Source organism: Halictus rubicundus, chromosome 15 (genome assembly GCF_050948215.1).
Source record: "Halictus rubicundus isolate RS-2024b chromosome 15, iyHalRubi1_principal, whole genome shotgun sequence".
Lineage (NCBI taxonomy): Eukaryota > Metazoa > Arthropoda > Insecta > Hymenoptera > Halictidae > Halictus > Halictus rubicundus.
Genome location: NC_135163.1, coordinates 3313482 through 3340163, shown reverse-complemented (window position 1 = coordinate 3340163; position 26682 = coordinate 3313482). Strand labels below are relative to the sequence as shown.

The following is a 26682-nucleotide window of genomic DNA, read 5'->3' as shown; positions in this document are numbered from 1 at the left end:
TCAAAATTCGTTTTCAGTGCTTGTTTATTGGTAACTAAGAATTTTTTGCTATTATACTGTGAATGCTTTTTGTACTCATTCTTTTTATGACAACTTTGGCACCTTTTGTAATGTCATGAAAGAATTTTATCATTTCTATATGAGCATGGCGAGTATTTGCATCTTGAAGCGTATTTACAGGTTTTTTTCTTGATCTTAATTTCAAATGTTGAGTAGTTAAGTTCTTTTTCGTTTGTAAATATAAAATGTCTTGATAAAAATCCTGTGTAACATCTTGTAGTTTACATGATGATAACTGTTCTTCTTTATTAATACTAACAGGCTGCTGTTGCAGTTCATCCTCTCTTTTTTCGAACCTGTTTTTTGTAACCTCGCTATTTTTATCCTCGTCTTCTAATATTAAAAATGACGCTCCTTCATTTCTAGTTTCATTATTATTTGATACAGAAGTTTGAGGGTTTGCTAAAGATTGAGAACTTTCCAATATATTACAATCCGAACTTTGCCTTTCTGCATGTATGTTATTACTAAGATTTCTATATTCAAACAATTGCGGCCTATCAATTTTTTTTTCCTCTGTTTCATTTGTACCATTTACAGAAGCAAGCTTTGATGACGATTTATTTTGGAGTAATTTTTGTATTGGAAGAGGTATTTGATTTTTAGTAATAATTTCATTCGAAATTATTATCGGAACATTTGATTTCTTAGTTTCATCGATCACTCCTTCATGCTGTAATTTGTGTTTTTTACCAAGAAGAGGATCCTGTGAAAATGTTACTCCAAATTTGGTTGATATTTCAGTATTTATATCGTCCATTAACAAATCTTTATTTACTACAGCTTCTTCAAATTGATCTACTTCCTCAAAAGAAAGACATGAAGGTTCAAAAAGAGAATCTTGTAATGCTTCAGGTATAATATCTTCTTCTTCTTTCTCTTCATTCTCTTCTTCATATTGCAAACTTTCATTTTCAGTTAACTTTATACCTTCTTCATATATTTCAGTGTTATGCTTCTTATTCGTATTATTTTTATTTGAGCATATATTATTAAAATAAGTGTTTTCGAAAAAATAATTCGCATTATTAAACATACACTTCCTCTTATTTTGATATTGTCTAGTGTTCTCTTGCATAACTATATTTTGAGGCTTTTGTTTAGCCTCAGTTTTCTCAGGTGATTCGATCATAGTTATTAAATTCTCTAATCCAAGCAAACTAGAATTTCGTAGACACTTTTCTCCATTTACGGTTTCAAGTTTCTCTGAATTTTCTAGTACTTCGTCTAACTCTAATTTCGTTTTCTGTTCTATAACTGCTACAGTACCTTGCCCTTGTCGAATAGTAAACATTAACCCTTCCATTACCAAATCTGTAATATCTGAAGATCTTGGGATTATATTATCGGATTCCCGTTTTCTTTTCGTAGAAGAATCTGACTCTTCAGTTTTTGAAAGATCTGTAAGTAAGTCTACAGAAGCTGTGAAACACTTTTCACTTACTTTTCTTTTACGTTTTTTAGAACCAAGCAATGAAATTTTGGGATTAGTTGTACCATTTTTTGAATCTTCGATTTCTTTTTCAATTAGGTATTGATAAGGTAAATTAGCAGAATCTGTATTAGTAACATCAACTTCATTGTTATCGAATTCAGAGGTATCATTTTGAATAATATCTTCATCTACTTTGTTATCATAATCTTTGTTTTCAGTGGTTTCTATATTTAGGATATTTGCATCTTCCAATCGATTGGGAATTAATCTATTCTCTTCAACGGTTGATAATGTAGAATATTTATCACTTATAGCACAATTGTTGTGCCTTATAGATTTTCCATTAATAGCTTTTAAATCCTTATTTAATTTTTGTTTATCGTTAACTAACTCCTCATTCATGGAATTTTTTGACATTTTATTTAGTGTGAAATTATCATCTAATTGTTTATCATTTTTCTGTTCACATACTTTCTCTTGTGAACTGTCACACTGATTGCTATGTTCTGGAAGCTCGTTGTTAAAAGAGTGCACTAATCCTTTATTATTCCAATGTAAGGATTGATCAGAACAAGTTGTTACAGCATACTTGCTAGCCTGATCTGAGCTTTCTAAAAAAGATACTATTTTGATAGTAAGCACAAATGCATGAGAAAAAGCTGCAGCAGATCGTTCCTTAAATTGTGTCATTGCAAATATTTTATCCTGTCGAGTCCAAGATGCATGATCTATGCCAATGTACATGCTAGTTAAGAAATTTAGAATTTATAAAAAATGTAGTATTTAATTGTTTGATTTATTGTAGTAGATAAAATTAATTTTAAATTTAAAAAAAAAGGATACTATAGGTAACTAAAAGGTTATTGGTACTAAATTGTTGTCCTTGGCGTGGTAGATTTTTTATAATCCTCCTAGTTATTTTCATTAATTCTCGTCCATAGTTAAAATGCTTTAGATTCCTGGAAGTATGCATATACTAAAACCGCTAGTATCTTAATAACGATATTATTGTTAATAATATCTACCTAATTGTACGGTGATACCTAAATATAAATTTATATATATTATGTTTGTGACACAACCAGTATGAACCAGGCACAGTTAAAACTAGATTCTCCCTCTGTTGCATCCAATTAATCCAGCTAGTTTCTCGTACATATATTCCAGACATTTTCTCTCAGGTATTAACTCTTGGAATAAAGGAATTAGTGTTATTGAATCTTTCCCACCTACTGATTCTTTTACTATAATTGTAAGGTAGTATAATACCCTTTGCTGTAAATACAAATGCGATGCATTGGTAATAAATTTGACAATTATGCGATAATAACTAGTACTTACGCCTGTTATAACTTCATTAATAATTACATCTACCACTGTATCCCAAGGAACAAATTTACAAGAGCTTATACCGCAGAATATTCGTTTTCCTTCTGTATATATACCAACAGATTCTACAACTGTTAAGGTGTCTATAAAAATTAAAAGAAAAGTTAATACAATTAATATATGTTTATTAATAATATAATTGTTATAATGAGAAACAAACCTTTTTTCACAGAAGTAATAAAGCAAATACACTGTAGTATTAAAATTAGTATGGAACCAGCAAACGGTATTATTATATTAAATGTTCTCCAAAGTGCCAATGTTACAAGTAATAAAAGGAACGTGACATTAACATTAAAGCGAATGTCCTTATACAAAACAAATTTCATAACATTTTTAGTTTTTGCACTTTCATCTATAAGCTTTAACTTACATCCATTCACATTTTGAAAAAACAATTCAGATGGGGGTCCATCTTTGAGAACTATAGATGACATTAATGAAAATTGTTTTGGTTTTTATCATCAACAGAAGGTTCAATAATATTTGCTAAAAAAAAAATATGATAGAGTATTCAATAGACTTCAATATAAGACCTGGTTTTATACATCATAGGAAAAAATGTGTATTAATATTTTCAAGTATTAAAATTTAAACCGAAGTACAGAATATGCATGATACACTGACAACAAAAATGTAGACTTTCACTTGCAATAACAAAATGATTGGTAAGCATTAAGTACACTTAACAAATAATATAGTTAGAAGTATATATTCTTCTGTCTATATACTCCATGTACACGGATTATTATTTAGTAACGAAAATTTGACTGCATTAAATCTGACAATTTACAATACTGTCAAAGTTGACAGTCAACAAAGTACATGTTTCAGTTGAAAATGGAACACTACGCATAGTGACATTGATGACTTAGATTTAAAAAATGCATTTATTGCACATAATCGAATGGATGTATATTAACAGTACTAAAATATAATAACCATACAATATAGAATTCTATTTCTTTTGATTAAGACACAATCATACACATTATTAGTTAAAAAAAAATCGAATTCTTACTACAGTATATGTTACATGCAATTCTGCATCGGCGGTCAAAATATGTATGTAGTTGTTCACCTGGCTTCAACAACTCGATAGTTGCCAGTCAAAATGATAGCTATGTGGCTATGTTTTGTGTCATTTTATTAAACAGTATATACTAAACTGGGTTCAATTATTTTTTTGTGTATTTTTCTAGATAAATATTATCCATACAAGCAGTATCGATAGCTACGTTTTTAATTACTATTTACATAGTACAGTACTCATTACATCTTTGAAGGACCTTCCATAATGCATCGCAGCGCAATCTGATGACAAAAAAAAACGCTGATCGGTTAGTCGCTGGTCGGTGTTCTATTAGAAACATCATTATGATTGTTTTTAAGGTTCTTACTACATCGAACGTAGAGTATTTTAAGAATCTTCTGTGTTCGATAGGATTTTCGTTTCTGTAAGAATTCTCCGCGATTCGTACTGCATACGCGCTTGAATACGAAGTTTTGAGGTTCATAATAAACCTACTTACGAGCGCATGCGCACCATACATTAATTCTAAAAAACGCTGAAGTTTTATCTTTGGTATTCCGTACGCGCGCCAGATGATGGCTAGCAAAGTCTATTCTCGTTTTAACTCTAAGATGATTCCTCGACCAATAGTGACAATGCGTGCAATAGTAGGTGATCGCTATTGGACGATGAATCGTCTTAGAGTTAGAACGAATACACTTTACTAGCCATCATCTGGTGCGCGCACGGTAGATACTTTGTACTAATGTGTTAAATTTAAAATTTAACATATTTAATTTACATAATTTTTGTCTACAAACTGTATACAAACAACATTTTTTGGCGTGTACCGTATAAAATAATTAAAATTACTTTTCTATATGAAAGTAGGTATAGGTACGCATACATCATCTATTCCGTTATCAATAAACCAATTGCTACAATTCTTAACATTCATATAATTAGCATTTCCTATATACTAAATATGAATACTAGGTGGTCAATCAAACATAAATATGTATATGTACTAATTTCAAAATATATCCCTGGGACGTGAACTCAGATAGGAACATCTAAAGTGTGTCTTATAAGCATCGGCATTAAATATTTGTTTTTAGATTGTTAAACAAGTACGAATCAATTGTTTTCTCAAGTCATCATACCAAGTATTTGGTCGCACCCTATATAAGAAGTGCGCAGACGTAGTATTCGTTTCAAATCGCTAATACACCGTCCAATAGAGTGAGTGAAACAGCACCTGCTGCCATTCTGGCATTACGTCAATGGTGGATGTCTCATTCGCTGGATTGGGAGGAGTTACCGTGACCGCCATTGTTACAGGTCCTTCGTATTGCAGAACGTGATCTGTGAATATCGTATCGTCATATTACTGTTTTTAACGTATTTGTGTCTCTGACATAGATTTCAACGACGACGGTATACAGTATTCGTGAACGTGTTCTGAGCGTAGCATGTCCACAATGAATCCCGAGTAGTGAGTAACATTTTTTTGCGCAGACATAAATGTACCGAGAAACATTCGATTCGTGAAACGTGTAATCGATTTAGCCCCAACTCCGACAAAGACTACACCTGAACCGGTTGAACCATTTCCATTTGCGTATTTTGACGCGTAAACGCAAGGAAATTGTGTTTAACATCCACTGTCTGACAGATTCACTCCCCCCTCCCCTTCTGTCTTCTTATTCCAGCTAGCCATATTTCAGAAATTCATCCTCTGTTGTGCTTTCTCTACTTTAGAATTGTCAAAACATATCTCACGCGATCTCTCAATCGACTAGTAGAAATCTAATATTTAAACATTGTCGTGCAATTTAAACAGTTATCAGAAAGGTTTAGTAAAATTATTTTTCAGGGATTGATCTTTAGACAGTTGTGTAGTAAGAATGAGACAAAGTTCATTCATTTCAGATAAATACCACTAACTTTTGTTATTGCATCGAATTGTCTATCTATCTTTACGAATCGTATTTTGTTCAATTATCGTGGATGCACATAGTACATATGTTGTATCAACGGCTCTAGAACAATTAGTATTTGTTTTTTATAAATGAAAATCAATTGTGATATCACCGACTAATAAATTGTAATTTTTTAAAATGTATATCTAAAAATTCACATTTTTACATTACCATTGATGTTTTGTGTTTATAATTTGTTATGTGTCGTACTTGATCTATTGTGTAGTGTCGTATCACATTAATCATCAGTTACGTTTATAACTTATTGCTAATCTGTTTCATACAATTTATTTTGTGTTATATAAGTGAACAATATTTCTAGAAGTTCAAATTATTATTTTTATAATTGAATTGTTTCTCTTTTAAATTACACATAACTTGCTATCCATTGATGAATAAAATATATAAATAAATAAGGAGGAATAAGTAGATTCGTTTTTACTAATACTTATTCAACTCATTCTTTAGAACAAATATTGAAACTAATAAAATAATATTAGTAATTACATTGATTATAGCATAAGTTCCTAGCAACTAAAATAGTGGTATCTTAACAATTATAATGTATAGTCGCATGAAATCTAATACAAAAAATATTTTTCAGTGATTATTTGTTTAAATTGCTCTTAATTGGAGACTCTGGAGTTGGAAAATCTTGTTTGTTACTTCGCTTTGCTGATGACACATATACAGAAAGTTATATCAGTACTATTGGTGTAGACTTCAAGATAAGAACGATTGATCTAGATGGAAAAACAATAAAATTGCAAATTTGGGACACAGCGGGTCAAGAACGATTCAGAACAATTACAAGCTCTTACTACAGAGGAGCACACGGTATTATTGTTGTTTACGACTGCACAGATCAAGAAACATTTAACAATGTTAAACAATGGTTGGAAGAAATAGACAGATATGCGTGCGACAATGTAAACAAGCTGCTTGTTGGTAATAAGTGCGATGTCCATACTAAAAAAGTAGTTGATTATACAACAGCAAAGGTGAGTTATTTAGATTGTAAAATTTTAGTTACTAAAACAAGAGTTGATTAAAAGTTATAACTATTTGGATATCGTTTTACCAATAGGAATATGCGGACCAACTTGGTATTCCATTCTTGGAAACATCAGCAAAAAATGCAATGAATGTGGAACAGGCTTTCATGACAATGGCTGCAGAAATAAAACTTAGAGTGGGTCCCCCATCTAGTGGTAACAGCGATCCAGCAAATAAAGTGAAAATAGAACATGGACGTCCAATCGAGAATTCCAAATCTGGGTGCTGCTGAGAAATGTAATTCTACATCTGTGTAACCAAAGTAAGTAATTTTACTTATCTACAAAAATGATTGTTAACTGAAAAATAGGACAAGGAATCTTCATGCAAACATTGATGGTAAATCTTTGAATTACAGAAGGACATCTTATGGTAGCAGTTTTGTACTGCTTGAAAAAAGAATATTACCAGAAGAAATGTGAAACATGATGGAAGTTTCAGTTTATATTAATAAAAAGAAAAGAGGTGTGAAGCATTATCAATTATGGACCACTAACTCTATTATAGAGTTGAATAAAAATAACTTTTGTTCTATCTTTTTTTCAATAAGAGGAGAACATGATCACTCGCTAACATACCTAGTGCAAAAAGTCAACCATAGGAAAATTCATCGAATTAGCATGAATGATCATTGATTTTACGCAATGATACGTTTAATGGCAATTCGAGTTTATAAAAGTAAATTAAATAATATTGTGTATCGTGGTTATAAAGATAAGCACTTTTTTTTTTAGCGTAATTATAACATATATAATTGTATGTTTCTTTGTCTAGAAAAGGGAGTCATTCTTACCCCTTTGTACTACCCAAACATTTTTCCATCTTTTATTCCAAACATTTTTTGAAGTAAACAAGGATTAGATTACTAATATACTGAAACATGCCGTCATTGCTGCCTCCCTCTTTTTTTCAGTGCTCATTAGTGTAATTTAATAACATTATATTAATAAATATGTCAACAATAATATACAAATCACAAATAGCATACCTATTCATATGGTAATGCAAAAAAGAAAAAAAAGCGTTACACATGTTCCAACTAGTAACTTCATACGAGTTACATAAGTTTTTATTAACTTATGTTACTTGCGATATTCGCGACATCATTTGCCTATTATAAATACAATCTTGTCGTTTGAGGAATTTTTGAACGCTTAATGAATATTCGATATCTTTCGTCTCGTTTCTACAAAATAAGTGCATATTGATAAAGCTGTTTGTTTCATAAAGAAGAATTTGTAAGATTAAAAATTTAGCCAAAATACCGTTTCTCTTTTGTACCGATTCTTTATTATTCTAAAGTAACTAATGTTATTCTATACTGCATATTTATTATACTTCAATATTTTTACGTTAATATAGCCGCTGAATTAATTGTGGAGTAATAATAAATTAGAACACATTAATGGAACTTTATAACACGCAATAATAATACCAAAACAGATTTTGTACACTATATATTATTCTAATTTTTATTGAAAAGGAGGAAAAGATATTTTGTACAAAAGACCGATATTACGATTAATCTCGCTTTTGTATTGTTATTAGAAAACGTTTTTATGAAGACGAAATAAGTATATTTCGAAATAATTACGCGTTTCTACCATAATAATATATTAGTTAATTATATCAATTAACAAATAGGAATGTATAGAAATCTTCGTAATGAGGACGTACTATGTAATACTTAGATGTATGATTATAAAAATAAAAATCATGTGTATGTTATAAATCATTTGCCAAAATTTATGAGACATAGTTAACAATTATTTTTAGTAGTATTGTTGCCCTTACAGTGTAAGGTAACGACAATATATGATGACAATTGATATTAAAGTTTCGTACGAAACATTCTCTTTCAATATGATATCGTGAAACAGAGTATCTGTCAAACATTCGCAGGATGAATCACATTTTATAGAACATATAACTAGTAATAAAAGATTGATAATTATTTTTCGCTTAAATTTACTTTTATTTTACGTAATTCTTTACCAATCCATTCAATATTTACTTATTTTACAGTGTGATTGTAAATGTATTTATCATAACCTCGCGACTGTCATTAAAATTTCGTCAAAATGATGCAACAATATATGAAGGAATTAGAGCAGGTAAATTATTGCAAAATCATTAAAACAATGAAAATTATTCGTACAATATTAATGACAATGTTGAGTGCTATAATGTTCTTGTTTTAAGGATCCATTTGATCCTGAAGAGTTTGTTGAAAGACTTGCTTGGAGAACAGTTAATGACACCACAAAAGACAGTGGGAAAACATTTTTCGATCCTATGATAGTACACGAAACATTTTTGCAAGCAATAAAGGATTTGCAGATTTTGCAGGAACGCCAGCAGAAAAAGTGCGATAAACTTGAAATAGCATTGAAGGACGAAGAAGCAAGACACATGCTTGAAATACTTGAGTTACAAGAAAGAAATAAACAGTCTATAGATTTATTTCATCAATTAGATGAAAGAATAAATCTTGTGGCTACTAAGGTCTTGCATTTAGGAGACCAATTAGAGAGTGTTAACACGCCTCGAGCTAGAGCTGTCGAAGCTCAAAAGTTAATGCGACACTTTTCAGATTTTTTAAGTCCTGGCCCTTTGACGGATCCAATCTTTACTGATAAGTCATTGGTACAAATGCTTGTTTTATGTATCTAATGCTTACATAGTTACTAATGCCTGTACATTATCATAATAATTAAAAATTTTTATTCTGCTATAGCTAGACGAAGCAGCAGATGTGATACAGAAACTCCATCTTATCTCGCAAGAATTGCCTTCTGAAAAATTTGAACATGCGAAGAAAAAAATTGCTGTTAAATATGATGAAATCGAGAGAAATCTTATAGAAGAGTTTGTCAGAGCACACAACAGAGAAGATGCTAATCGTATGAGAGAATTAGCATCGGTTTTAGCACATTTTAAAGGATATTCCCAATGTATTGATGCATTTATAGAACAAAGTCAAATGGGTTCATTTGGTGGGAAAGATGTTTTTCAAGATGTGATTCCAATGTGTACAAAATATCATAAATTAATGCAACAAGTATTTACAAATCCTGAACAAGTGATGGCAAAGTTTGTGTTAAACATTTATCATTTAAGACTTCAAAAGTATGCGGTCGCTAAGTTAGCTGACAAAAGCGATCCTGAGAAGTATCTCAGAAACCTATATGATTTGTATACAAGAACTGTAAAACTATCTGTAGAATTAAAAATGTTTAACATGGGTACCGACGATACTTACCTATCAAAACTTACCAGAAATATATTTCAGAAATATTTGGAGACATACATAATGTAAGTTTATATGGTAGTTAACATATATATGGTATATATGGAATTAATTTACACATTATTTTAGTGTTGAAACGAAATCATTAAAGGAAAAGTCAGCAGCACTTCTTATTGAGTATTATGAATCTAAAAATCATCAGAAAAAACAACTACAAACTGGTGGTTTTCAAGAATTAAGGAGAGATTTGCAAGCGGTTCTAGGTGCAAGAACTAATATAAATATCGCACAAATAGAAAATTATGGTGGAGAAACATTCTTATCGGAAGAACTTGCAATCGCTTTATTACAGAGAAGTAAAACAGCATTTCAAAGATGTCAATTGTTATCAAAATCTGAGGAAATACCACCGAATGCGCTCCAGATTCTGGAAATATTGTTACAATATTTAATAAGTGAACATGTTGATTATGCATTAGAATTAGGCTTACAAAGTGTACCAATTCCTGAAAGTAGAACTCAACCTGAGATTCACTTCTTCAATGTCGTACGTCAATGCAACGCAATTGTGCGCCTTTTAGAAGAACAGTTTAATGACAGCCTTATACCTCTTGTCACGTAAAATTTCTTTTCTCATTTTTCCATTTTACAAGATAGTACTAATACAAGGATATGTACTAAAGAATACAATTTTTTTTCTTCAGATCAACACCAAAACACGGAGATTGTATGTTAAAGAAAAAACTTGTATTAGATCAAGTCGACATGAAACTTGAAACAGGATTAGATAGAAGTATAAATGTAATTGTTGGCTGGGTGAAAGTGTACTTACAAAACGAGCAACGTAAGACTGATTTTAAGCCTGAAACTGATGTTGATACTCTGAGTACTCCCGCTTGTTTAACGGTAGTGCAATATGTTACTGGAATGATTCGACATATTCGGAATACTTTGGATGGAAAAAATTTAAATAATGTACTGACTGAACTTGGAGTTAGATTTCATAAAGTTATTTATGATCACCTACAACAATTTCAATTTAATTCAGCTGGTGCAATGTGTGCGATATGCGACATGAATGAGTATCGAAAATGTGTCAAAGAACTTGAAGTTGATATAGTTATTAGCCTGTTTGATACATTACATGCTTTATGTAATTTATTATTAGTCAAACCAGAAAACTTGAAACAAGTTTGTACAGGCGATCAACTGGTATGTTATATGTTTGAAATATTATAATTATAATATAACCAAATAAACTTATTGAAATGATTTCTATTATTGCAGGCAACATTAGATCGTAATGTTTTGCTGAATTTCATACAATTAAGGACTGACTACAAAACACAAAAGTTAGCAAACTGTTTGAAAGGGTTAGCTACATGATCCCTTTTTATTGTCTATAAAGATAGTTGTGTGCTACTAATTCTTAGTTGAAGTATATTATACAGGATATTAAAAATTGAAAGCAGTACTTTGCATTACTATTATGCAAAATAAAACAGAATGAATGAAAACATTTTAAGTTCAATAATGATGCTGCATTATATATTCAGTTGTACAGAACTATATAAAAAATGCTTTGTAATTAATGATGAATATTTATAGAATAAAAATTCTTTTAATTTGTAGGGACGAACTATGTATAAAAACAAATCAATAAATATCATCTCATTTCATAGTTATTCAATAAATATAAAATATATTTATAGCAAATGTTTTAATTTTTTTATATATATATAAAATGATCATAAAAGATTGTGTTTCTTTTTGTGTGAACGTTTTATCATTTTAGATGAAATTATTACATATACAGACAGTAATTAAGTATAAAATTTATTATATCAAATATTATTCATGTTATTAATTCTGTTTAACTCTTCCTACTATAATTTGAAGTTTGCCTATTGTTTGCCAAAATATGTGGTAATATTAAATTATTATTAAAGTATAATACATTGCACCTCGTGTTACTACGTTTTGTGATGAATTTCTTGATCTTGGGGGGTACGTTCTTCTCAAACGTAATTCACTTGCATATAAGTTTATATTTTCCTTTTTCAACTCAACAATTATTCCCATTACATAAATTGTATTGCATTCAAAATGTTAAATAAAAGAAAAGGGAAATCTTATAATATTTTAAGATACTCTTTGGAAAATAAATCTTATAAATGCAACATTTAACAGAGTAAATTTAATACTAAATCCAAATTAATGAATAAAATTTAGTATTAACCGAAGATACTAATTACCTATGTATTTGTTTACAGTCAAGTGATGCATGCTTGAATCAAACAGGATTGTTTCATTAAATATGATACAAATTGAAATTTTAATGGCTTGACAAACCGAACTTTATCTATGCAAATACAGAGCACTTATATGTTTAAAATTAATAAAATTTTAGTAATTATTGTTTATAATTTTTTACATTATAACAGTCAAACGAATTTACTGATAATTACATTAAGCACATGTTACAAACTCATGCTTTATGGAAAGGTTACAAAAGTGTTGCATATTTTTTATTTTAACAACATTAGTAACATAATCATTATTGTATATAAAAATTAAGTTAATATCAGTATTGTTATTAATGGAGAAATATTATTTGATATAAATATCACTGACATCGAGCACATTCATAGAAAGGTGCTGATAAAAAGAATAATACTAAAAATAATGTTTAATTTACTATGGAATTACCAAAATATAATAATATTGAACTTTTCCATTTGTCATATATCGCATGAATGAGCAGTTTCAAATTATTTCCAGGAATACGGTGATACATGTATTTCATATGCTATAAATTGGAATCAAAATTTTTCTTTAAGAATACGGTACAAAAATGTAGTAAATAATAAATGTATTTTTTGTTGAATAGGCTGATAAATACATTATGTCTAACTTTAAATGAATAGTGGTTTAATAGTTGAAGGGCGCAATTTACATGCAAAATAAGTAAAGAAAATGTTAAAATATGTGATAGAAAATGGTCACAAAGGAAAGTAAAAGTATGAAATTCTCGTACCATTCATACTTTTTTATGTACTCTGAAGATACGTATTTGTATACGTATTTTGCCATAAATGTTATTGTTAAGTTTTAACTGGATTAACAAAGATTCTTAAGAAGGAAGTTTCTAAATTTCCTTAGGATTATGGGTTAAAATTATTTAAATAATTCACACCATTCATTGTACCGTACTATTAAACATTATTAAATCATCTAAGTCAATAATAATGAACGTCCTGATCTTCTATTTGATTACACAGTTTTATGATCCATGAAAATAAAAGGAAGATGAATCATCTTATAGGTATCAGCGCATACGGTAGGTATTAGTTTCATGTACTTGGCACAATTCCCCTTTAAAGTCTAGTTCAATGCTGAAATCCAGATCTCTGTAGTTCCTTGCGTTAGGCTTCATCGAAAAGACACCATATATTTCCTCCCCCTTTTTGACTGTCATATATTCGTCAAAGTAGAACACAGTTTGCTTCCAATGCGTGTACTGTACTTCCGGCGCTGTACTGAATCCAATACGTTTGTGGCACTTGGTGAATTCGATGTTGAAGAATGTAACTAGTGCTTGTACATAATCGTTTCTACGAACTTGTAGAGTGAACGGGGAAGAGAACTCCAAATCAGCCTTTGTTACTGTGTACAGGTCGACTTCCTTAATTAGACATGCATTTGTAACAACTTGTTTCGGATCCACAACATCCACTAAAGGTTCGCTAATTGCTACTTTTCTTATACTACTCATATCAAATCCATATACATCGTCCCACCAGTTTATCTTTTCATCCTTGTATTGTCTGTCTTCGATGCCACAAATAAATAGTGTTGCTTTGTCAGGGAATAACATTCCATCTTCGCGAAGCCATTTGTCTCTGGCGAAGAGCACCGTGTCTAACATTGATTCATAAAACAGGCAATAGCCCATCCATTCAGAGATAATTATGTCAACTTTTTCTATACCATCAGGCAGTGAAACCTCTTCAACTTTTCCTTTAAGTATTGTTATTACGTTCGACAATTGATTCGCTTCTACAATCTTCTCTGCATATTCAACAATATTAGAACACTCGATACCAATAACTCTTGCTGCCCCAGCTTTAGCAGCAAACATCGAAAGAATACCAGTTCCGCAACCAATATCAAGAACGGTTTTTCCCTTAAAAAGATGTTTATTATGGTACATGGAATTTCGATAAGTCACTGTGCGCACTTCATCCTTTAGCATTTCTTCATGTATTCCATAATGGGCGTACGAATCGAAATAATAATCTCTAGACGTCATGTCCTCCACAGAAACAGATTCTTTACAGGAGGATGGAATAGCATCCTTGTTCGATGCAGAAGTAATGGTCTCTGATACTTCCATGGATTCCATTTTTGATGTCTGCAACAGTGTATTTAACAGAAATATATTAATAACACGTTTATATGTACGTTATATAAAAGGATCTACCTACGCTATGTTTGATAAATTTCAATCAGATCTAACTATATATTTAAATTATTTATTCAAAAATTTTTATTATTAATAATAATTTAAAAAAAAACGTTTATGTAATGAAATACAGAGACTAACTGTTTTATATACTCGTGAAAAAAACCTACAGTTAGCTACAAACACGTGACGTATAATTAATATCTCGAACTAAGAGATATAATTCTTTCTGCATCTAAATGTAAGAAGAATTATTACAAAACATTATTTACAATGTTATTCATCGGTTACGGAAAATACTAAATATTGGAGTATTTGTAGAAAGACGGTCTTTTACTCCGACACCGGTGTACACGTGCCCGCCAAAACGAATGGCGTCTGTTTAAGATCGAATGACCAGTTGAGATTTCTCACACTCACACACATTCCTCTATTACCGTGTGATTAGTCTGTACCCATGGTATTCGATATAACTATATTTTTTCGTGATAATGTCAACAAATAATTTGTTATGTTTAAACCCTATCTTCAAAAAACACACCACAGAAAACTAAAGAAAATGTGACTGAACTGATCAATCTATTTCCCAAGATACTCTAAAGCATAGTGAAAACTATTATGACAAACGACATTCTAACATTTCTGTTTCTCGCGAGTTCACGTGGTATCATCTATTATTTACATTAATATCAATACATTGTCAATTATACTCAGATATCATTCCTCCCTATATTTCAAGATATTTCACTAAAACTTACCGAATTTTCGTTTGTGCACATGCCACTCTGGTTGATTTCTACCGGCACTTCATTACTCGACGCCATTTTGATCCGCGTCACAGCAGACGACCATAGACAGGAGCGTACAAAGACACATGGCAAATTGCAAATACGATTCTATCAACAAATATGCTCCTTTCAGGATCTAAACAAATTCTTTTGTTGATCAGATCAATGTACCCTGTTAGCATTTCCATAGAATTCTTTTTACTATTCCTGCTCATTTGTGATCGGGATTATCATTTTCCAGAAATCAAAAATACTAGTTTAGTGAATGTAAATAATACTATTTTTACATCATTGGAATTAATGAGCTGTACATACAAAATTTCTTATATGTAGACGAGTCTTGTAATACTCTCTAACAGTCTTCTTCTTATATTAAGTTACTTGATATAGTTTTTAAATACTATTGCTATAATACATACACACATCATATATATATATATATATATATATATATATATATGTATAGAGTATGAGTTGATTTAACAAGTGTTATTTATTCTATAAAACAGTATATAATATCTTATTTCTATTTAAAGATAACCCAAACGTAAAGTGATGCTCACTATTATTTTTCAAATTTAAAAACAATTTTCATACTTCTTTACGTATATAAAAAAAAACACATTTATAAATGTTCCATACAATTGTTACTACTTAGTGATATAGCTTATATACGAAACTAGTAACCAATCTCTTTATACATATAGTAAAGAAATTATATAACGTTCTGGACATACAATACGACGTACAATAATTTGACAAAACTATCGATTTCCAAGCAACGTTTTGTTTCGTAAACGATTGCTCACGTGAACCTTTGCCCTTTTTCTTTTATTTTTGCGAAATAGCCACGTGAAACATACACATGGTATTTAACAATGATAGTGCACGAATGTTTGTTGTTCTTACGAAGACTGTAAGTTCACTTCTTCCCCATGAATGTCCTAGAAGAACCACCTGAATTGTCATATTAAGAACGACGTTGATACGTTCCTGTGGTATGCGCAGTGCGGTTCTTTTACACTTTACATTTCTAGACGAAATAGATATTCATTTGTTTCAAATTCCCAGTGAAAAATCGTGTTTCATTTATGCGATTCTATATCGGCGAAAATGATTGGTAATTCAACGACAATACGATATCTTTAATTTCGTATCTTCGTTCGGTTGTTTTCAGAGAGTGCAAAGACATCGTCCAATAGGAGTCGAGTGGCTAGCTGACAAGTTGCGTCGGGGTGGAAATGGGCAGGGAACAGGAGCTTGTACGCATTCGGTCCGTGAAGTGTTGGTTTCGCGAAGGGGGTCAACCTCAGTGTCTACGTGCTCTTTCTCGTGTTATTGCTTCCAGCGAAATAATAGAAACTCAATTTTGATGTATCGCGCGTGCCAGTGTCTTAAGATTATTTATATGAGGATCGTGGAGCGCTAGAAGATGCTGGTAAGGAAACAGGCGGGAGAAAAGTTGACGTAGAAACAAGTGCGCAAAGATTGTATACTTGAGTTCTCTCTCTGTCTCTTTCTCTCTCCCTCGCGCGCTCTCATACTCACCCTTTTTCCTTCCTTTCTGTCGTGTATATTAAAAAAAAAATCAAAATCCATGCCTTTGTTATGTAGTTACAACGCTTTCGCAGGTTATTACCTTCGAACGAATGTCTCGCCTAAAGAACCTTCGAGGTTACAACTATTACCCGATGTCTCAGAAATCGGCAGGCTGTCATGAACGTAGCGGACTCCGTTTTGAAAACGTGGTTAAGATGTCAAAGTATGAGTTTTACCATAATCGGAACATCCCCGCGAGAACGTTCTTATTTTACCTTGGTCATGTTCGATCCGGGAATAATGTCTTGTACCTGCGAGGCATGACCGCCTACATAAACAATAGCTCGTCATAGCAAGGCAGCTGGCGTTTTTATGTGTCGCTATATTATCAGCAGATTTTTTTGTTAATGTCAGTTGAACGGATCTCTAATATACTTTTATGATGGTGAACAATAATTTGACAGGTTCAGATAAAACATAGAAAGAAAGAATAATAAAAGATATATTCTAAATTTGATATCGCACTCTTCTTGCTTTTATAATATTTTTTACACTTTTTGACACACATGTAACAGTATGATAAAATTTCATGTATTTGTGTAATTTATTTTTACTCAAGACAGAAGTCTTATAATTCTTCTGTGGACGTGTATCTAAAAGGAACGTTATTTAATGCAGATTACATATTTTTTCTGTTACAGGGAGACGATCCGCCGTACCTATCAGTGGGTACGGAGGTTAGTGCTAAGTACAAGGGTGCCTTCTGTGAAGCAAAGATAAGAAAAGTGGTGCGATCAGTTAAATGCAGAGTATCTTATAAACAAGGTTTAGGTACTGCAACTGTAGCTGATGACCAGATAAAAGGAACTTTAAGAGTAGGTGCATCCGTTGAAGCTAGACATGGTGATAAGAAAGAATTTGTGGAAGCCACAATCACCAAAATCCAAGATTGCAGTCAATATACTGTGGTTTTCGACGATGGGGATATTACAACATTAAGGAGGACTGCACTATGTTTGAAGAGTGGAAGGCATTTTGCAGAGAGTGAAACCTTGGACCAACTCCCTTTAACGCATCCAGAGCATTTTGGAAATCCTGTAATTGGGGGTAGAAGAGGACGAAGGTCTAGACAAGCACAGTGAGTATTGTGAAGTTATATATTTGCGGTATTGGTCCATAAAATAGATTACTATTTAAAATTTCAACTGTTATCGTAGAGATGAAAGTAGCGATGATGAAGACAGTCCTCCACGAGGAACTCGTGACTCGGGTTCTAGTGGAACAGGGAAAGAAGGTATGGAGACAGAACCAGAGATTGGACGAGTCGTATGCGTGGAACTTGGAGATAAAAAGAAAAAGGATAACTGGTTCCCTGGGTTAGTGGTCGCCCCAACTGCACAAGACACAGTGAGGATTCGAGTGAGAGACGACTATCTTGTTCGATCATTCAAAGATGCACGATAGTAAGTTACAATATCATTTAGATTAGAGCCGTTACGCACTGTCGACCAGTCGCCGCAACCAACGAAAACGCGGGCGATGCACTGGAGACTCGTTGATCGTGACGACATTTGAAATGCATTCAATTCAATTGACGGTTTCTCACGATAAACAACTTTCTTGGTGACCAGACGACTACGTGCATAAAATCAGTTTCAATACAGAAAAGTTTATTTTAGAAATTGAATCCCGAAGTGTGATTCGAGATTTATAGGATAATAATTACGGGACATTAAAAAAGCAGAATGGGAGAAAATTGTTAATATTTTTGCACCAGAAGGTGCATCAGAACGTGAAAAAAGGGAGTCTGTTTGATGATCTACACGATTCTGATAGCTTTCGAAGACTGGCTGCATTTGGTCGCCTAATTTTTGATCTTCAGGTGATCAAGTCGTCGACAACTGGTCGACAATGCGTAACGGTCCTTATGATTTTAGTTTAATGAAAATGATTAAACAGATAGCCCTTAAGACATCATTATATATTAATATTCACTTATTCACTGCCATACGTATATTTATGTACTCAGCTATACGGTTCCGAAGAAAGAGGCCACTGAATTCACAAAAGAGCTTGTCAACAAAGTTGAGAATAGTACATTGAAGGTTGCAGTAGAAAAGGCACTGCTATTTTTAGAGAAGAATGAGTTACCTCCCCATTGGGATAGGGATTCTCTTTTTGGACATTCTGTATCAAGTGGAAATAGTGACTCTGATGGAGAACTTGATTCGGATGTAATATTTAAATATACTTTATGTGTTTGATTGTAAATAAATTCGATTTATTATATTTGTTATCTGCAACGATATTGTTTTTTCCAGAGTTCAGATGATGAGCCACGTGAAGAAAAAGATCACTTTGTGGCGCAACTATATAAATTTATGGATGATCGTGGAACACCTATCAATAATTGCCCAATGATCGGATCCGAAGACATAGACTTGTACAGGTTATTTCGAGCTGTTTATAAATTGGGTGGTTATAATCGCGTAACGAATCAAAACCAATGGAAACTGATAACGCGTCGTTTAAGCTTTACAATGCAAAATTCTCCGTCTACGCACAATTTGGTTAAACAGGCCTACAAAAAATTCCTACATTCGTTTGAAGATTTTTACAGAAAACTAGGTTGTACTATGGTCAATCATCCAAGAGGTAGTATACGCAAACAACGTCCCGGTAGAAGTCTGATTAGAGATAAAGACAGAAACACGCCTGTACCGCCGCAAGTCACTGTCGCTAAAAATGAAAAAGAAGAGGAGGACAAAAAAGTGATAGAGGATGAGAAAAAGGAGAAGAAAGAGATAAAAAAGGAACCGGCGAAAGAGGAAGAGATCAAAATAAAGAAGAAGGATGAGTTCGAGGAAAGTGGCAGTGGTCAGGAAAGCGATGTGAACGTGGAAGGTGAAGCAGAATCATCCAGCAGTGAAAAGTCTCAAAAAATTTCAACATCGTTGGCGTTACAAAACAGAGGTAAGTCTAAAACTAAAGAGGAGTCGAAGAAAAAGGTAATAGAAAAGAAGAAAAACGAGCCTAAAAAGCAAGAGAAAAAAGATGATAAAGCGAAGGAAGAGGATGCCACTAAAACGAGATCTAAATCCAAAGACGATACTGTTAAGAAAACCTCTTCTGAAACTAGGGAAACACGGACTCCATCTAGAGAATCGGACAAGAAAACGCTGACCAAACAGAGGCGTTTAACCGACGAGGAATTGAAAAGACGAGGAAGAAAGCGTAAAGAGTACGAGGCCGAGAAGTCACGTTCCGATGAACAATTAGCAGAATCTGCTCCTTGCTACAAGGGTCCTTTAGAACTAGGAGACAGATTGAAAGTGTATTACGGACCTACACATGAATCGAAAGTCACGTATGAAGCCAAGGTTATCGATATAGAGAGGGATGGCACAGAACCAATGTATCTGGTTCATTACACCGGATGGAACACACGATACGACGAATGGATCAAAGCGTCGAGAATAGCGCAAAACTTTACGCAAGCTCAGGGTAGAGTTAAACGTGTTAAAGCTAATTCACGACCACAAACTCCCAGTACGAATTTATCCAATAATGTAAACAAATCGTCGAAAATTGTCTCGAACACAAGTTCAAACGCGTCCCAAAGTCGTCGCCGAGCACAAAGTGTGGCCCCTACAACGACAGTTAGCTCATCGATTGCGATGAAGGAAGTCAAGAAAGAAGAGAAGGAGAAAGATAAGGACACATCACAGCCGGTTAGATCTACGACTCCACTGTCTGCTACAAGTTCTAGCTCCAGAACTAAGAGTCCAGCGACCCCAGCGACTAATCGTCAGACAAGAACAACGAGAAACAATGATGCGCCTGGTATAGAACACAGACGACGCACGAGAAGGACGTCTGGACATACAGACATATCAATCGCTTCGGAAACAGAAGACAGCGAGACGTGTGATTCCGATGCCACAGAACCGGAGCAAACAAGGACCAAATCTAAAGGTGCAGACGACAGGAAACGTAGAGAGGCGAAATGTCGAGCCGAGGATAGAATAAAACCAGACGAGACCAGTGACGGCGAGGAAGATAAAGATAACTTGGAAGAGCCACGCAGAGGTAAACGTTTGAGGAGAACAATCGGTAAATCACAGGGTATCAAGTCGGAACCTGATAGCGATGAGGAACAGCCTAAAGGTCGAGATTTCGACTTGAATCAGATACGATCGGAACTAAAAGGTTTTGACAAGGCGGTGAAATTAGAGCTTGTTAGAGTTGAGCCTGATCCAGAGGATGAAATCAAAATAGAAGAAAAGGAAAACGCGGTTCTAGCTTCGCCGAAATTAGACAAAAATTTGGAACCTAAAGTAGAAACTACTCCTGAGCCGAAAGTGACAGAGAGTACGGAAGACATATATGAATTTAAAGAACCAGAGCCATTTGAATTTGAAGTACGTAATAAACGAGACACCAGCGGAGAAAAAGATAAAGTGAAGAAGAGGGTATTCGAGGAAGAACCGAAAAGTCCGAAAAAGAAGCAAAAAATGATTGTATCACCAATTGTAAAAGAAACCAAACCGGACATCGACGATTCAAGAAAGAAACCGAAAAAATTGTTTAGTAAACGGATCGATGAAATTATAGAGAATCAACCTACTCACAAACCGTCGCAGCCTGCGGCATCATCATCGAGTACGTGTGAAGAAGCATTTGATAAACTTTGCGAATCACCAACGTTTAATCAAGTGAAAGCTGCGCCTATTGTTGAAGAAACAGGTAAAATAACGAATGGTATAGATTTATTATTCAGTGATTTACCTGGCGACGATGATGGTACTCATGATGATTCGGAGGATCGACTGATAATATCAGAGGCAGAGGTTTCAGAAGCAGAACAAGAAAACTTATTTACTTATCAGCAAGAAATGTTTTCTGTCAATGATATGAACGACTCGTTAGAATCGTCTAAAGAAGATACAAGTCCACAGGTTGAAACTGTAAGAGAAGAATTGCCATCGCCAAGTTTGAACAAACCTGAGGTACCCCTGGAACAAAAGCCAACTATTAAGATGTCCCCATTACAACACAGACAATCTCCAGAATTAAAATCTCTCGATACGAAATTATTGGATATTACTCCTGTCTCGTCTCCGATTGTAGCAGTTCCAGCACCAATTAGTGCAAGATTACCAGCCACGTCTACAATAGAGGAGAAGCTCTCAGCCGCAATGGCTTTTCGTAATAAAATCAAAGAAATTAAAAAAGAAGACGAGGTTCCTGAAGTTATATGGAAACCTTCAAAAGAAATTCCCAAAAAAGTAGATACTATAATTGTACAAAAGAATAAGGAAGAGCAAAGCGGGCCTAAGGTAGATATCGAGAGTAAAAAGCGCGAAGAAGAAGAAGATGTTGCACCAAGTAACGAAGAACCGTGTAGAGAGATAATGCGAGTAGTCATCAAGCAAAAAGATGAGGAACTTCAATTGAAGTTGAAGAAAGAGGTGGAATTAAAGAAGTTTGTGGAAACAAAAACGGAACACAAAAAGGTGCAAGAGCAAGGTACCAGTGAAGTAGTATGGAAACACGTTGAAAATGAAGAATCGAAAAAAGTGGAAGATGAATTTAAGGAACACGATTTTAAGGAGAAAGAGAAAGAGAAGCGTAAAAAAATAGTTACTCAAGAGATTACGGATTCTGCGGACAGTAGTGACTCCGAGCAGAGGCTAGTGATAGATAATGAAGAACCTCAAGATGCAAAAACACCCTCGAACTTCGATGTGAAATTACGAGCAGAGTTAGATAGACTTCAAGATACACAGGAAAGGTATTCAAAATTACAAATACAAAAATCCACACAACAATTGAAACATCAACAACAGGAGTGTATTATGGAATGCAAACCGGAGAGCAGCATGTCTGTTACAATTACAAAAGCTGACGAAGAGGGTGAGGCAATTAGTTCTTTACTATGCGAAGAAGAAATACCAGGTTCGCCAGCACCTGTATCTGAAAACATTGAACAAATAAATGCTGGTCCGTCATGTTCTCCACCAAAAGTCGAAACATCCGAGACCAGTATAGTACTCATGGAAATGCCTTTCGCGAGTGCTCCTACGTCAGGTCAAAGTACAACCAGCAGTACCGTTGTCACTTTGAGTATGGCGCTACCAAAAACGGTCGAAACATCTGTTCCAGTTTCTTTACCGATGCAACCAAATCCTACTCTAGGTGTGAGACAGCAATCGCATCATCAACATTTGCCTGCACTGATGCCTGCCCAAAGACGGGAAAGCAATGAAGCAGCACCTGTAATGGACAATACTCCACCAACTACACCAGACTCTAGTATTTCCAATATCTCTGGTTCTCCAAGGGAAGAAAGAACAGGTGGTTCATCGCCAACGTCTGAAGATAACTTGAAACTAAATCGTGATAGTTCTGAAGCAGACAACGATAGCGGTGGTAAAGGTCCTGCATTCAGTGAAGATGATACACTACCAAATGCTGAAGGCAATTCTACCGACAGAATATTGAAGCCACCGGCGAAACGTTCTGTGGAGGAATCTCAGTCCCCTAAGAAGCGTAAGAGGAGTCGAAAACATTCAGAATGCGATAAGAATACTTCAAAAAAAAGTGGAAGGCATAGTAGCAGGCACGGTAGACACGGTGCTGGAAGTGACAGCGACGACACAAGTGAAGGCTCCAACCTGTGTGGAGCTAACTCAACGTCAACTAACAACAATCATACTAATATCACCACCACTGTGACCGATCTTAGTAACTATTCATCGAGATCACCACGACCGACAAAATACAATTTCTATGTGGAATTAGGTAAGGCGTCTGCCTATCTTCTTATGTATTTCATTATATCTTCTTCTCATATCACAGATGTAATTATTTTCTATTATATCAACAGATCCCGAATTGGATGGGAGTCAAAGGATAGCTGTATTACAACAAAAATTAGCCGAATTGCGTAAAACATATAATGCTGTGAAGGTTGAATTGGCTGCTATAGAAAGACGCAGAAAAAAATTAAGGAGAAGAGAACGGGAAGGTAATTATTATTTATAGTATAGAATATTATCATGATATTTGTATTATTATACATAATATAGGGAAGTTTGAAAATTTACAATAACGAATTTGTTTTCAGCCATAAAGGCAGCTAAAGCTGAAATGCAACAAGCCTGTTCGTGATGAGCTGCCTTGAGACATCCTATGTCACTTAATCTGCGCTAAACAAACTTTTATACAACACCAAGGGATAATAGAATAGTATCATTGAGTGGATACCACCCTGTGCAGTCAAAGCAGATTTCATGACAATTTTTACCTACCTAACATCGTTTAGGTAACTTTTCCCCCAACTAATATAAATTGTAGATATAGACGATAAGATTTAGTATAAAGGAGGAACATTTATCAGAATGAAAATATATATTCGTATGTGCTTTGTGTTGTACATTGTTTTTGTCAAAGAACGTAATGTGACTGTTAAAAAAAAAAGGAAATCTTTATCCTCGATTTGTCATTTAACCTGCTCAGATGCAAAGTACAAATTATCGAACTTGATGATCATTTTCATCGTTCATTCTTGTTTTTTAAGGAAAAGGCTGAGAAAAACGTTACCGATAGTATGTTATTATAAAGACATCTTGGGAACAAATAATTGTCTAAGCCGTCTGTCATTTTCGTTTCGAGCATATAGCTTGTAGCACTATTGGCGGTTGAGCTGTTTTCAGGACGATCAGATGAAGACATCATATGAGTATGCGAGTGCGACAACCATTACGTATTTCTTAGGGTAGAAAGATTTTGTATATATTAAGATAGTAATGACATAGTGGTCTGCAATATAACGCGTGTACGTACGTAGAATCGTAGCATCCTTACGATCCGAATGTTTTTTTTTTCTTCTTAAATTTAAATAAAACATTGCTATTCGATGTGGTTTTGAAAAGTACCGTAGCAAAACAATCATATTGAAAGCAATGTTTATTTGTACAATATAACAAATATGTGAAACAAACGAATGATTGTATATTGACATGCATGTGAGATATAGCACAATTTTTAACTTTTAAAAGAGGAAACAGAATTACTTTAATTTATGTACATAATTTACATGAATAAAATATATATCATATTATAGCTGTTCTAAAATACGAAACATTAAAGTCTATTGTAATTAAATAATTACACACTCGTACTTGAAAGAAAAAACAACTTCCTTGACAAACTGCATAGAATCGAGTTAATTGATTATGCAATTGTCATGAATGCAGCTCAACGGGATTCATCAATTTAAAGCCTTTTGCATTATATCTGAAAAATTGCTGCCATTGTGCTTTAATCATCAAATAGGTACTAGACTTCGCCGTCGTATATCATAATTGGTCAAAGATGCATTTATATTTGTATTTGGGAGTCAATGTACCCCAGGTATTAATAAAGAAGAAAAAATAACGAAAGAAAGCAAACAAAAAGAGTTAAACTTAAGAAACAAGTCGCAAAAAAATCGAAATCAAATACCCAGTATGGAACTAAATTTGTACGAAGATATGTTGGCTGACAAGAGAATGAAATTTTATATAGATATATATTATATATATTTTTTATAAAAAATCAGTTGTGTACGTGCTTTATGATATCAGATACCATGGTTACACACTGATTGCGTGAAAAAGGAAGGAAAAACTTAGGAGTTGGACTCCACGAATCTTTGTACATATTTTACACTGTGTGTGTGTTGAGGACACTTATAAATCAGGTTTTAGTAGTTGTTTATCGCACACGAATGTAGGTACGCATATTATTGTATAATGGTTTCAGAGGTCTTGCAGTAGCACATGCTATACATTTGTCTTAAGAAGTTCAAAGGATGTGTGTGACACTCATTGTAAATGGGTATTCGATGAAACAATAAATTAAAAAATGAATCTATTAGACACCATGAAATCAAATATAATTAAATTATAAATGATTTACTGTGGTTTTGTTTATATTTTATCTTCTTTCAATGTAGTGTGGTGAATCTGCAATAAGAGTTTGTAAAAGTACTTTGATTATTATCAGACTGTCACAATAACTGTTATTTTACAATGATTTAGTTATATTTTACCAAATATTTATAATATACCGTACTTGAGTAAATAATATTGATTACAGAGATTTTTATTAGTTTGGATAAACAGAGTAATAAATAGATGTTATTTGCTTAGACATATATTGAACATATATAAATCTATCATAAGATTATTATTTTATGTTCTATATGTTGGCAGTGTGTAAAATTATTATATATATGCATATATATATAAATATAAATATGCATATATATATATAAATAAATAAATAAATATATATATAATTTAATTAGTGATATCGCAAACTTTATTGCTTTGACTTAAATACTTAATATTTCATAACATATTTGAGTCAATGAAAAAAATTTATCATGGATAATACCAAAATTTTTGAAAATATGTATTACTAATATTTGAGTGATGAACACATCCTTGTCTTCATAAAACAAATTTTCTCCCTGTAAATCATGAATTACATGTGAGATAATACATATAGTAAGCACAATGTGGATTGTGTCGCCAACAAGTAATATTGTTCCACATAACATTTAATTGTGTTAGCGAATATTGTTAAGAAATAAATCTTATCTTAACAAATAATAGTAATATTATTTACCCTCATGTCATAACAGAGGTCTTTATTT

At 33.1% G+C, this 26682-nt stretch overlaps 5 protein-coding genes across 10 annotated transcripts; 3 read left to right on the top strand and 2 right to left on the bottom strand.

The window, feature by feature from the left end:
- Positions 1-26: 26 nt before the first annotated feature.
- On the bottom strand, positions 27-2951 carry LOC143361331 (uncharacterized). Of its 3 annotated transcripts, none has more exons than XM_076800662.1 (4): positions 2837-2951; positions 2521-2770; positions 2339-2454; positions 27-2223 (listed from the first exon to the last, which is right to left on the bottom strand). In XM_076800662.1, the coding sequence occupies exons 2-4, from the start codon at positions 2664-2666 to the stop codon at positions 35-37; spliced, it is 2451 nt and encodes an 816-aa protein (XP_076656777.1). In that variant the 5' UTR covers positions 2667-2770; positions 2837-2951; the 3' UTR covers positions 27-34. The 3 variants fall into 3 exon arrangements, with proteins under 3 accessions (XP_076656777.1, XP_076656778.1, XP_076656779.1); XM_076800663.1 differs by having other exon boundaries at positions 2521-2739; positions 2837-2932; XM_076800664.1 differs by lacking the exons at positions 2521-2770; positions 2837-2951 and having other exon boundaries at positions 27-2240; positions 2339-2449.
- A 2195-nt stretch (positions 2952-5146) lies between these two features.
- Rab1 (RAS oncogene family member Rab1) lies at positions 5147-7693 on the top strand. Its single transcript, XM_076801184.1, has 4 exons — positions 5147-5391; positions 6483-6879; positions 6966-7196; positions 7293-7693. Exons 1-3 carry the CDS (start codon positions 5369-5371, stop codon positions 7164-7166), a joined length of 621 nt encoding a protein of 206 aa, XP_076657299.1. The 5' UTR covers positions 5147-5368; the 3' UTR covers positions 7167-7196; positions 7293-7693.
- A 254-nt stretch (positions 7694-7947) lies between these two features.
- On the top strand, positions 7948-12932 carry Sec10 (Exocyst complex component Sec10). Its single transcript, XM_076801178.1, has 7 exons — positions 7948-8867; positions 8960-9048; positions 9137-9580; positions 9672-10249; positions 10314-10802; positions 10889-11396; positions 11472-12932. The coding sequence occupies exons 2-7, from the start codon at positions 9016-9018 to the stop codon at positions 11568-11570; spliced, it is 2151 nt and encodes a 716-aa protein (XP_076657293.1). The 5' UTR covers positions 7948-8867; positions 8960-9015; the 3' UTR covers positions 11571-12932.
- On the bottom strand, positions 12512-16364 carry Art1 (arginine methyltransferase 1). Of its 4 annotated transcripts, none has more exons than XM_076801181.1 (3): positions 16347-16364; positions 15408-15545; positions 12512-14598 (listed from the first exon to the last, which is right to left on the bottom strand). In XM_076801181.1, the coding sequence occupies exons 2-3, from the start codon at positions 15471-15473 to the stop codon at positions 13513-13515; spliced, it is 1152 nt and encodes a 383-aa protein (XP_076657296.1). In that variant the 5' UTR covers positions 15474-15545; positions 16347-16364; the 3' UTR covers positions 12512-13512. The 4 variants fall into 4 exon arrangements, with proteins under 4 accessions (XP_076657296.1, XP_076657295.1, XP_076657294.1 ...); XM_076801180.1 differs by lacking the exon at positions 16347-16364 and adding an exon at positions 16187-16301; XM_076801179.1 differs by lacking the exon at positions 16347-16364 and adding an exon at positions 16187-16264 and having other exon boundaries at positions 15408-15573.
- Positions 16365-16544: 180 nt separating this feature from the next.
- Positions 16545-25935, top strand: Htk (AT-rich interaction domain hat-trick). The gene is made up of 7 exons (XM_076801224.1): positions 16545-16875; positions 17678-18114; positions 18194-18439; positions 19006-19210; positions 19298-23780; positions 23866-24006; positions 24106-25935. The coding sequence occupies exons 1-7, from the start codon at positions 16870-16872 to the stop codon at positions 24147-24149; spliced, it is 5562 nt and encodes a 1853-aa protein (XP_076657339.1). The 5' UTR covers positions 16545-16869; the 3' UTR covers positions 24150-25935.
- The last annotated feature ends 747 nt before the right edge of the window (positions 25936-26682 follow it).